Genomic DNA, 13,767 nt, shown 5'->3' with positions numbered 1-13,767 from the left:
GATGGAAAGAGTAAAAGCGCGGGCTATAATTCATGTCTAAATCATTATACAGAAAGCAAAATAAAGATTGGACATACACATGGGACGAAGGGAAAAACTTAAATATTAAAACAAACTTTAAATTAAAAAAAAAATCTGCAATATTTAAATTTTTTGGAAGAAATGAGACTGCACACTTACAAATGGTTTTAGCCAGATTGTTCGGCAGTAACTATGACTTATTCCACCGTTTAAAATTCGCTCACTCCTGATCAATAAAGACAACTTTTCTATTGGTCGTTACTGCAAGAGTAGTGGGTAGTTTAAATTCATGCTAAATCAGTGATTTCTATGTTAATTTCATCTGCAACGACTGCAGTAGCACACCCTGTGGAGAAACAGGGTATCTGACAGTAATAAAAACAAGAAATGCTGGAACCATTCAGCAGGTCTGGCAGCATCTATGGAAAGAGAAGCAGAGTTAACGTTTCGGGACAGTGGCCCTTCTTCGGAACTGACAAAAATGAGAAATGTCACAGGTTATAAGCAAGTGAGGTGGGGGTGGGGCAAGAGATAACAAAGGAGAAGGTGTAGATTGGACAAGGCCACATAGCTGACCAAAAGGTCATGGAGCAAAGGCAAACAATATGTTAATGGTGTGTTGAAAGACAAAGCATTAGTACAGATAAGGTGTTAACGGACTGAATATTGAACAGCAGCAAGTGCAAACATGAAAAAAAAAGTGGGTAAGCAGAAGCAGAGTTAACGTTTCGGGTCAGTGACCCTTCTTCGGAACTGACAAATATTAGAAATGTCACAGGTTTAACTGCGTAAGAAGCGTTTAACTGCGCATGTGCAGACGCCAGAAGTTGCTGTCAGTTTACCGAATAATAACGGAGAGCTTGGACAGCCTTGCCATTATTTTTACCACAAATCCTGGACTAATACCTTTGGCTATTCTCTTCAGCGGCTAGCAGAATTAAGACATTTAAAAAAAGACAAGGATTTGTCCTTGTTCAAAAACTTGAGAAAACCATTTGTGTTAAAATTCAGCAGCAACTTTACCTGTAGTTATAGGTAGACTATAGTCCACAACCCATGATCAGATACGTTTAAATCTATTACTTGCAAACGTTCTTCCTTGTATTGAAGGTACAGGATGCTTATTTAACCCTATAGCTGGAACAAAAGTTGGTGCATCAACTCAGTAGCCTTAGTTGCATAGTTGAGCATGTTGACACTGAAAGCAGCAATTTGTGGAGTGAAGTTAAATGTGAAGTATAAAACCACTTTTTTTCCTTAGGGAGGACATAAAAAATGTTGATCTGTTAAATTCACTGGAATGAAGATATTTCACAGGCAAGTTAAAGAGGGCAGTGCACTTGATAACTGGATCAAAAGACAATTTGTCAACAAGACCTGGGCTCAATTATTCTGAATTTAACAAGTCTTGTGTGTGCAAACAAAGTGGTGCTCAGTTTGAAAATACTGGCGTGCCCACTACAGCCATTAAGTACACATCCTAAACTTATCCCTCATTGTACTGTTCACCGAGTTAGAATCACCCTAGTCTGCACAGTAATGATGTAATTACCTAGACATGCAATATATTGCACATAAATCTGCTACCATCTTCCTATGTAAGAACATAAGAAATAGGAGAAGACCATATATACAATCATAGCCAATCTTCTGCCTCAGTAAATTTCTCCTGCTCTCGGTCCTAAATTATCGACCCCTTATCCTGAGGCTGTGCTCCCTTGTTCTAGATTCCCCAGCCAGGAGAAACAATCGCTTGGTGTCTAACATCAAGCCCCTTCTCAATCTTGTATGTTTCAATGAGATCACCTCTCATACTTCTAAACTCCAGAGTATGAGCCCAATTTACCCAGTCTCTCATCCCAGGAGCCAATCTAGTGAACCTTCACTGTACTGCCTCAAAGGCAAGTATATTCCTTTCTAAGATATGGAGACCAAAACTGTGGACAGTACTCCAGGTGTGGTCTCATCAAAGCCCTACACAATTGTAGCAAGACTTCCTTATTCTTGTACTCCAATCCTCTTGCAAGAAAAGACAACATGCCATTTGCCTTCCAAATTGATGCTATACCTGCATGCTAACTGTGTTTCTTGTACAAGTACACCCAAGTCTCTGAACATCAACATTTCAAAGTTTTGTGCCTTTTAAAAAAAAATTCTGTTCTATTTTTAATTACCAAAATGAGTAAAAGCACACTTCCCCATATTATACTCTGTCTGCGTCTTGTTGCCCACTCATTTAAGCTGTCTATATATTTTTGCAGTCTCTGTGTCTTCCTCACGCTTACCTAGCTTTGTATTGTCAGCAAACTTAAGATACTTTACTCTCAGTCTCTTTGTCTAAGTCATTAATATAGATTGTAAATAGTTGAGGCCCTTACAGCGCTCCACTGGTTATAGCCTGCCAACTTGAAAATACCCCATTTATCCCTTCTGTGATCCCTGTCCATTAACTAATTCTCCATCGATTACCTCCAACTCCTAGAGTCCTTATCTTGCATATTAACCTTTTGTGTGCCACCTTAATCAAATGCCTTTTGGAAATCTAAGTATACTATATCTACTGGCTCCCCTTTACCTACCTTGCAAGTTACATCCTCGAAAAACTCTTAATAAATTGGTCAAACAGGATTTCCCTTTGGTAAAACCAAGTTGACTCAGAATATCATAGTATGATTGGACAAAGTGCATTAAGATTTCCCTAATAATATATTCCAGCATTTTTCTGATGCCAGGCTAACTGGCCTGTAGTTCCCCGTTTCCTCTCCCTCCTTTCTTGAAAAGTAGGGTTACATTTGACAACTTCTAATCTGCTGGGACTGTTCTTGAATCTAGGGAATATTGAAAAATATCTAGTGATCCACTATCTCTGCAGCTACCTCTCTTAGAACCCGTGGATGTAGGTCATCAGGTCCTGGGGATTTCTCAGCTATGGGTCTCTGCCATTTCCTCATTCTCCATGATAATTTCTCCTGTCTCAGCCTCTAAGGGACCAACTTGATTTACTCTCCTTTTTATATACTTGTATAATCTGTTCTTATATGCCTGGCTAGTTTACTCTATTAATTTTTCATCAACTTTTTGGTTTCTAAAACTCTCCCAAGCTTCAAGCTTTTGCAACATTATAAGCCTCTTTTAATCTATTATCCTTAACTTCCGTAATAAGCCATGGATGGATCTGAACATTTGAATCATTTCTTTAAATGTTTCCCATTGTTTATTTACCACACCTTTTAGTCTATTTACCTTAACATTAGCCAGCTCTTCCTTCATACCTATGTAACTTGCTTCAAGTTTAAGATTCTTCATTTGGACTGGAGTATGTCGCCCTCAGACTTAGTATGGAATTCAATTGTATTAGGATCACCTTTTCCCCAAAGGATGTTTTACGATGAGATTACTAATTAACCTGTCTCATTACACAATAGTTTTGACCCTAGTTGTTCTATAACTATTGTTCTAGGAAGCTGTTGTGAAATCCCCAGAGCCTGTCCACCATCTACAAGGCACAAGTCAAGAGTTTGATGGAATACTCTCCACTTGTCTGGATGGGTGCAGCTCCAACACTCAAGAAGCTCGACAGCGTCCAGGACAAAGCAGCCTGCTTGATTGGCACCCCATCCGCCACCTTAAACATTCACTCCCTTCACCACCAACATTGCACAGTGGCAGCAGTGTGTACCATCTATAAGATGCACTGCAGCAACTCACCAAGACTCCTTCGACAGCACCTTCTAAACCTGCTACCTCTACCACCTAGAAGGACAAAGGCAGCAGTTGCATGGGAACACCACCACCTGCAAGTTCCCCTCCAAGCCACACAGCATCCTCACTTAGAACTATATCACCATTCCTTCACTGTCACTGGGTCAAAATCCTGGAACTCCCTTCCTCACAGCACTGTGGGTGTACTTACATTCCAAGGACTGCAGCAGTTCAAGAAGGCAGCTCACCACCACCTTCTCAAGGGTAATTAGGGGTGGACTAGCCAGCGACACCCACGTCCCACGAATGACATAAAAAAAGCGTTCTCCAAACTCATCTTCGAGACTACCTTTGTCTATTTGATTTCAAAGAATTATAGAATAGAACTTACTGTGCTGTAACCATTCAGCCCATTGTGTCCATGCCAGCTCTCTGCAAGAGCAACTCACCTAGTCCCATTCCCCTGCAGCCCTGCAATTTTTTTTTGTCTTCAAATAATTATCCAGCTCTTTTGAAGGCCTCAATTGAATCTTCCTCCATACTCTGTCAGGCAGTGCACTCCAGATCCTAACTACTTGCTGCGTAAAAAGGTATTTCCTCATGTTACTGTTGCTTCTTCTGCCATCCCCCCATGATTATTACATTGCCTTTGTTACAAGCTGACACTGATCACAGCCCAGTTTAAGTGGAACCCAGGAGAACAGCTCCCTCTTTCCTTAGTACTGGTGCCAGTGCCCCATGAATCAAAACCCCTTCTTCCCACACCACTCTTTGGACCACATGCTTAATTCTGGAATACACCAATTGGCTCAGGTAACAATCCAGGGATTATCATTGAGGTTCTGCATTTTAATTGGACCTAAACTGCTAAACCTCTCAGTAGAACATTATTCCTAGTTCGACATATGTTGTTGATTCCTACGCGGAGCAGAACAACTGGATCCTCCCTCTCCTACTCTTAAGTTTGTCTGCAGCTGCAAGGAGATGTCTTTAACTCAGGCAGCAGGTAGGCAACACAACCTTCCAGAACACTCAGTCAAGGCTGCAGAGGACAGTACCTATCCCCTTGACTATCCTGTCCCCTATCAAGACCACATTCCTGTTCAATTCCCCGAGTTGAAGAGCTTCCTGCACCATGATGCCATGGTCAGCTTGCCCATCCACACTGAAGTCCTTGTTCTCATCCTCACAGGTAGCAAGTACCCTGCACATGTTGGTCAAAGTCAAGGGCCCAGGCTCCTCCATCAATACATTCTGGATCATCATACATGTGACACGCAGTCACGCTTGACCCTGACCATTGACCAACTCTAAAATTCTACTTAACCTAAGGGGTGTGACTGCCTCCTGGAACAAAGCATCCAGGTAACTCCTCCCCCTGCCCTTCCACCCTCTCCACCACCAGTTGCACTGCAACTTGGACTCCAACTCAATTCTGAGCTGAAGTTGCTTGAGCCGCACTTACCACAGATGATTGTCTGCGATTGCAAAGCTCTCCACAAACTCCCATGTGTTGCATTTACCACGTGCCCTGCCATGTTGTCTAACCTTATTTATTTATTTGATTAGTTACTAATTTAGTAAAGTAATAGCAGTTAGAGTTTCCTAGCTTAGAGACAAATGAAGAACACTCACCAGCTACTGGAGGTAAAACAAAAATAAAAAGCAGCATCCCCTTTCCCATCTGCACCAAATTCCCAACTTTAGCACTCTTTACGAAGTACTCCTTTTATGAAAACTCTGCGCTCCACACTCGCATAAGTCAGAGTTCCTTCTTGCAAGTTTGGCTTCCTTCCCCTTTTTTGATCTGTGCCATGAGCAGCTTTGGCCCAGGATTCTGTCAATGCTTAATCAAGAGGTGACTTCTGCAGACCCTTATTCCTCTCCTCTGGGAAGAATAATATTTACAGTAAAAGGGGTTACTAGCTATTTCAATAGACTACATATAATCTTTACTGTCACGCACATCACCCAAATCAATCACAAAAAAAGATAAGCTGCTTAAGTTTTAACCTTTGGTTAAATTTAATTTTCACCTGCTTGCTAAAATTAATCAAGCACAAACCACAGAACACTACTTGCACCCGTCAACTATGATGCATTAAATAATGGCATTTGTCTGATAAATTGTAGAATCGTACAGCAAAGGAGACCATTCCACCCATCAAGTCTGTGCCAGGTCTTTGAAAGAGCTAGTCAATTAGTCCTACTCCAGTTCCGAAGAAGGGTCACTGACCTGAAACGTTAACTCTGCTTCTCTTTCCACAGATGCTGCCAGACCTGCTGAGTGGTTCCAGCATTTCTTGTTCTTAGTCCCACTCCTATGCTGTTTTCCCCCATAGCCCTCCAATTCTTCCCCTAAAAGTATTTATCCAATTCCCTTTTAAATTTGATCCACCACCCTTTCACGTAGTGTTTTTCAAATTATTAGAACTCACTGCATAAAAATTTCTCTTCACTGGTTCTTTTGATAATTACCTTAAATCTATGACCTCTGGTTACCAATTCTATCGTTAGTGGAAACAATTTCTCCTTATTTACTCTATTAAACCCCTATTAATTCTCCACTTAACCATTTCTGCTCCAACAATCCCAGCTTATCTAGTCTCTCATCCATACTTCTTTTTTCTTTTGGGCCTCCTTATCTCGAGAGACAATGGATACGCGCCTGGAGGTGGTCAGTGGTTTGTGAAGCAGCGCCTGGAGTGGCTATAAAGGCCAATTCTGGAGTGACAGGCTCTTCCACAGGTGCTGCAGAGAAATTTGTTTGTTGGGGCTGTTGCACAGTTGGCTCTCCCCTTGCGCCTCTGTCTTTTTTCCTGCCAACTACTAAGTCTCTTCGACTCTTCGACATACTACCATTCTGATAAATCTCCTCAAAGACCTTGTATTCCTACCTGAAGTCTGGTGCCCAAAATTGAATACAATGCTCTACCTGAATCCCAACCAACAATTTATAAAGGTTTAGCATAACTTCCTTACTTTTGAACTTGATGCCTCTATAAAGCCAATGATCCTGTATGCTTTCTTAAACAGCCTTCTCAACCTGTCCTGCCACCTTGGAAGATGTATGTGTATAGACCCCCAGGTGTCTCTGTTCCTGCATCTCCTTTAATAGTCTATCATTTAGTTTATACTGCCTCTCCTCATGCTTCCTTCCAAAATGTATCACTTTGCACTTCTCTATTAAATTTCATCTGCCACATGTCTGTCCATCTCATCTGTCTACATCATCCTGAAGTCTGTTACTATCTTCCTTACTGTTTACTACATTTCTTAGTTGTGTGTCATTTGTAGATTTTGAAATATGCCCATATACTCAAGTCCAGTGCTCCTAAGACAGACCTCTGGGGACACCAAATCACACCTTTATGGTTGAGTTTGTTCTCAGCCACAAAAGTAAACTTCTACATTTAAATGATGGGCTGCAATTCTAGGTAAGCAAGTCTTTTAATACAAAATTTCAAAAAATAAAATCTTGTTGAGGTGCACAGTGAAAAAAAGCATACAGCAGCTTCAGTATGTAATGTCCCATCAATAAGACCATGAACTCAAGACACTTGTAATTGTTGCCTGGTCGTTGCTTAGATTTAAACATGTACAAACCAGTTAGAGAAATTATACTATATATTCAAGCTTATCTAAATCAACTGAAGTTCAAACAAATTCCTGTTAGTATCAATTTTGCACGTCTAAATTTCACAACAGTTTCAACACTGGGATAAGGTCAAATGTATTAAAGATAAAGGGGTGAAACTGGTCTATTCTGTACTGTGATCTGCACTCAGTGAACTGGCAATTTATTTTACACAGCAGCCGATTAACAATGAGTGCGCTTTGTGCCACTGGCAAAGACCAATTTCACCCACAAAACCATTTGTGGGAGAAATTCATTTGGGCACATTTTCAGATCAAGAATTGGCACATTGCAAGCAGCAGGGACCTCCAACTGGAACTCCTGCCTTCAGAGAAATTTTCCTAAAGAACTGATCTTTAGTTAGCAGCTGAAGAATCTTAAGCAGGGAAAGCCCATCGCCTGCCCCACTCATTGCTATCCAATTTGTGCGAAAGGATCTAAAACTATGTTAGGCCTCTCATTTACATATGTCGGAGGCCTAATGCCAGTCTCAGGCATCCATCATGGATGCCTGACGTTGGTTCCCAAAATTAGACCTTGTGCCCATTTTACGTCCATAAAATACTTAGGTTCACAAGGTTTCCCTGTAAATTTACCCTTTGCCTTTACAAGAATCCAAGTCTTTTCCTAATCAAATTGAAGCAACTGCAACACAACTGCTTATAGACTGAACTCAGTCAAAAGCCATTTTTAAATCCTGAGCAAAAATGTTTCCTCAGCAAAATACTACTGCTAGTTACTTAACGCATCACCGTGATTCAGATTGGCAGATATTTTCCATCCACCATGAATAGCAGAAACTTATTTATGTTTCTCACATCAACCCCACATTTACTCTTTTAACTAGGTGCTAGATATTGGATATCAGACTTTACATGGCCAATAATAATCAATCAGTGAGTATGCCCCCGTAGTCAGGCTTAGGTTTGTTTTGCCAACATTATGTCTCTAGTTTTGAGAAATTTGGTAGCCTGGCCAAGAAGTGAGGACAAGCTGGCTTGAACACCAGCTGAAGCTAGCTTTTGAATGCAAAAATCTTAAGACTGTTGAGTCCAATATTGTACAACAGGAGCTACTGGGATGCTTTTATTCCAAAACTAATGAATTCCCTGCAAACTTACTGGCATCAATTCACTTACAACTAGAGTCAAAAATTTGAAGTAATCTTCCCATGCATCTTATTCAGTCTGCTCTCATCCAGTATCTTCAGAATCCAAAACTATTTTCAGTTCAGGTTGCTGCTTTATACCTTTAGGGGTAAAATCTAAACACTATCCATTCAGCTGGCTACATACATGCAGCACTTAATTCAATCTTCCACAGTTCTCTAATTACTTACTATTAGTCCATTTGCACGGCAAGTATAAACAAACATATTTTTTAAGAGCACAATTATTTTACGTACTTAAACTAACTGTATGTAGTCAGACTATTACAAGTATACAAAAGAGTTAACATAAGGTACCTCTCACAACCATCCAGGAATGAAGAGCACCATCCTGAATATTTCTGCAGGGATGGAAAATGAAACCCATCAGGTTGTCGACTGAAAAGTGCACAATGGAATTGAATCCAAAAGCCAGTGTTTATTTATGACTACTTTTGAACTGGCTTGCCGCTTTAAAAAAAAAATGAACTGCACTAGCAGTCACAACGAAAATAAAATTATTTCACTGGTTAGGGCCAAAGCAATAAAAAAAATTATCTAAATAGGTGGCAGAAGGACTGTTCAACCTTCGAATATTGTATTCAATTTTTGGTGGAGTGGCACAGTAAGTGTATCCTTCTCCTTGACTGTGCAGGCAGACATTGTAGAGGGAAAAAAATGTTTCCTAATAACCCAACACATTTGTGTGAACCAGCAGTAGTGAATCTTCAGTTCTGGCTTTGGAAATTTACATTTTATGCCCGGTGAATCTGAATTGCAAGTGACCCAAACTTCATCCCGTAAACTCAAGTAAAAATTTCACAAAACAGCACTGACCTATAAGCAACAATACAACATGACAGCAAAAGGGAAATTGTGTATGGAATCAGTGAGATGTAATCTCATACTCACATCTTCAGTGATGGAATACATTTTGTTTTAATTTCACAACAAACCCATGAATTTCATTTGTCATCCCTCGAGGAATTCTCAAGGTGGCAGCTACAGCTGCCAAATGAAGACACAGGTAATGTTGTGGGAAATATTCAAACAAAATATGATTAAAAAATTTTGTCAACATACCACTGTTTGTTGACATGTGGTATGAATATCACGAAATCTGAAAGCTCTCCTGCTGTGGAATGGGCCACTCTGGACCCCAGCTAGAGCTACAATAATAGTACGGGAAAAGTTAAAACTAGAGGCCGAACTCTGCGAGGAGTGCTTTGAGCAAAGCAGAGTTAAAGGATACATCTCTCTGATCTACAAACAGTTGGCTTCTTTCTCATATGATGTTGCAAAGACAAAAGTTTAAAAAGCTTCAGGAACCTCCAAAGGATGAACAAAAAAAACAAAAACTGGAGGAAACACAAACACTAATCTAAAACATTTTCAACTAAGGTGAACATGGTTCACAGTTTGGTACATATCTGACTAAACAGAACTTGTATTCGCTGTTATTACAGTTGGTTTAAATAAACTTGCCTGACCAGAATTTTTCCAGTAAAAGACCCACAATTGCTGCATTTACTGGCTACAGTAATACAGTTTCAATCCCTGCGGTCACACATTTAAACAGTTCAAACAGCCCTGAAGAGAAGGTATTTTAAAACACTGAACATGAGTGATTATCTATGCACTGCAGTAAAGACCAGCAGAGTTACAAAAGGTACTGAACTATTAATGTAAACTACACTAACACATACAAACACAATGAAGAGCATATAATAGTGTCATTTCTTTCAGTATCATATTGCTAACACTTTTAATGACTGATAAATGCTATTAATTTCTAGTTTCAAGCCCAATTTGTATTTTGGTCTTTTAAATCTACCTCCTATTTTCAGTATTTCATAGGAGGAATAGTTTCATCAAAGATTCCCAGTGTTAATGTAATGCTGTGTAGTTTTGCTGTCCTGGTTACTATGAGTTCTGTAGCCACAGTCTTGAGTTATCAGTGCAGATGCAGTTAAGAACTGCTGGAGATGGCTCAGCGGAATCAAGAATGCCTTTTCCTGCGAACAGTTCTTCTATGACAAGTTGTGACGAGCGTCTGTGGTAGTATTTATCAATCAAAATCAATTCCCAATAGTGTCTACAGTTCAAGTAATACACTGTGCTTTTTCAACTGGCATATGATTGCTGGTTTTGGGGTTCTTGGACTCTAACTTCACTGTCCTATTCAGAGAAGGACTGGTCTCGGATTTTTGCATCGTTCTAGAGGTTCCGCCATGTTGCAGTGGTCATGTTCGCAGCAGCAAGCACGTCCATCAATTGTGGACCTGAACATTGTTCCTTCCTCATGATCCTTGCAGAAAGAATTGGGGCAGAATTGGCAAAAAACAACAGAGGGTTTTCCACAGACATCACAGTGGTGCCATGGGCACTCCCATTTTCCTGAAACAATGGCAAAATTTAAATTAGTGATGGTGCACCGGTTATGAGCAACAAAGTAAGTTACTTAAAAGCAAAATACTGCAGATGCTGGAAATCTGATATAAAAACAAGAAATGCTGGAAATACTCAGCATGTCTGGAATCATTTGTGGAGAGAGAAGCAGAGTCAACGTTTCAGGTCATCAGAATAATGCCAGGCCTGCTGAGTATTTCAGGTATTTCTTGTTTTTATTAAAGTAAGTTATTTGATAAGTGTATTTCTATTTTTTGTTTAAATAATTCAAGTACACTTGAATAACCATTCTGCTCTAGAGATCATTTCAAAACAAAATCACACACATTTATTGCTGCATTCCAGAATTTCATTTTCCCTATGCACACAGATTATAAACTAGTTTGGAAAAACACAAGATTGCTTTGTACAACATAATATATTGGGATAGAGAGGAAGAGATGGGACTAAAATATGCTATAAATCTGTGTTATAGGAAAACAAAGCAAAGCAAAACTGAGAGAAACTCTTCCTGAACTTCAGGAGGAAGTAGACAAAGGGTGAAAATCTTAAAAGATAAAAACAGACTTGAAACACAATGATTATATCCGCCAAGTATTCATAAGTGAAGACTTGAGCAACATACCTTCCCCAAACAAACAGAGTTAATGGGGTAAAATTCATGATTGTTATAAATGAAATGCAAGCCCTAAAGGGTAAAAGGATGATCAAGCATTTCATTTCTATGGTATTCATCCAGAAATGCTAAAGGAGACCCTGGAGGAGATTTGTGAGGTGTGCACAACTATCAGCGAGTTGCTGGACATTGGAGAGGTAACAGTGGATTGGAAACTGGTCAATGTGGTGCTCATATTTAAAAAAGGAAAATAAGAAAGACTCAGGCAACTACAGACACATCAATATTCAACCTTGTGTAAAATAATGGAATTGATTCTGGTGTAAACTTGATGACTATCTATACAATAACAGCAATAAACGTGGATTCAGAAAGGGAAGATCCTGCCCGGCCAACCTCCTTGAATTCTTCAAGAACGTGACATCTTAGTGGACTGTGGTAAGTCTCATAATATTGTACCAGAAGGCATTTAATGAAGTTCCACATGAAAAGTTAAGCACAAAGTGGTGGATATGCAGACAATTTCTTGACAACAGATAATAAATTGGCTGAAGGATAGAAAACAGGTATATGTTCAAGGAGTTACATCTGGTGGGGTGGGATGGGAAGGAGGGCTGGAAAGTACTGATTGGGTGTCTCAGGGCATTGGTCTTAGGACTATTACGGGGCTGAATTTTAACAGCCCCTCGATGCCGTGGGCTGTGGCGGGCAGGCTTGTAAAATGCTGGAGGGTGCGGCCCGCCTTGACCCACGACGCCGAGAAGGCCCCGCAGGATATTAGCGGTGACAAGGCTTCGGTGTGGCCCCCCCCGACCCCCACCGCTTGGCAGTAGGGCCTTCAGTAAAATATAAAAATTAGGATAATTAACATTCAAATGAACTGGCCTGCCGATGGCGGCTGTCCCACGCCGATTTTATGTCTAACCGGAGGCGACTTGCACGCCTTCGGAACTCTGTTACCCATTGGGGGGGTGGGAGACGGGATTTAAAGTTGTATAGAAATTTTATTTTTATTTTCTGGAGACTGGGACCTTTAAAAATTTAAATGTCACTGAAGGGTTAGAAAGCCCTTTAAAAATGGCACTGGCGCCAGCGTGATGGCACCAGATGCCGTTGCTGAGGACGTGGGGTCATTGGGGGAAGCCGCTCCGCCCCCTCCATTTAAATGAGCCTCTGCGTGTAATGTCGCAGGACCTCGGTGGCGTCACTTCCGTGTTGGAAGGCTGCTGCTTTCACAGCATGCCGAAATGGAGACAACGTAGAGAAAAGCCACAAGACTAATCCCTACCGAGTATAAGAGATCCAAGTTATTCGGAAAGGCTAGAGACACTTTTGGCTTTTTAGTTTTGCAAGGAGGAATCTGAAAGATGATCTTATACAGGTATCCAAGTTAGCAAATGATGTGGAAAAGGAAAATCTAGAAAATTACTTTAAATTTAATGAGCAGGTTCAAAAGAAGAAAAGGCAATTAAGTTTGAAATGAGCAAGTTCTTCACACACAAAGGGCTGGATTTTATAAGCTCACCGTCAATCTCAGCAGCAAGCTTCAAAAATGGCGGTCTACCCGCGTGGAGCCACTACGATATTAACCGCAGCAGCTCATTTAAATGGCCGGTGACATGGAGGGTATGGGCAGTCCTTCCCCGGCAATGGCGTCAAGCGCCACTGCGCAGATGCCGACGCCATTTTTAAAGGGCTTTGAGCCCTACCTTTTTATTTAAAATTTTGAAGTTACAGTGCTTTTAAAAAATGAAATAAATTTCTCCTGACCCTCCCCCACACGCGCCCCCCCCCCCCAATAACGATGGAAATAACAACCTGCCCTCCCCCACCACCTCCAAAGCACTTACTTGTGCTCCCGACCTTTCTCCCCCCCCCAAAGTTCATCAACTTTAAACTTTACCCTTTCCCACCACCCCCAGACCAATGAAATTAGTTTTGCCCTGCTCCCCCACTTCCTGCACTGAGAAACTTACCTGCTCCCACCTCCCCGCCAATGTTCTGCCTTAGATCACCGGACGGAGATCCGAAGGCACGCGAGTGCCAGCCACCAGCATCAATATGGCACCGGAATGTACGGTGGGAGCGGGTAAGTAATTAATTCATTTATTTTACTAAATTTACATATTTAAATTTTGGTCTCGTCGCTGAGCGGCTGGGGGGTGCAATATTGGGCCAGGCCTTCCTGGAATTGAGGCCTGTGGCAGGCATCTGCCGGAGGCATTTTCCAGCCCC

The 13,767-nt window shown here is 41.0% G+C and overlaps 1 protein-coding gene across 3 annotated transcripts in view; it reads right to left on the bottom strand.

Annotated features, from left to right (window-relative positions):
- Positions 1-7,154: 7,154 nt before the first annotated feature.
- The window catches only part of nsd2 (nuclear receptor binding SET domain protein 2), a 223,678-nt gene continuing 217,065 nt past the window's right edge, over positions 7,155-13,767 (bottom strand). For all 3 annotated transcript variants that reach the window (XM_068029807.1, XM_068029797.1, XM_068029816.1), the window contains exon 23: positions 7,155-10,904. In XM_068029807.1, coding sequence (XP_067885908.1) covers positions 10,690-10,904 — 215 coding nt within the window. In that variant the 3' untranslated portion in view covers positions 7,155-10,689. The remainder of the gene's footprint in view (positions 10,905-13,767) is intronic.

Source organism: Heterodontus francisci, chromosome 1, assembly GCF_036365525.1.
Source record: "Heterodontus francisci isolate sHetFra1 chromosome 1, sHetFra1.hap1, whole genome shotgun sequence".
Lineage (NCBI taxonomy): Eukaryota > Metazoa > Chordata > Chondrichthyes > Heterodontiformes > Heterodontidae > Heterodontus > Heterodontus francisci.
The sequence above is the reverse complement of the archived record's forward strand: the minus strand, read 5'-3'. Positions and strand labels throughout refer to the sequence as shown.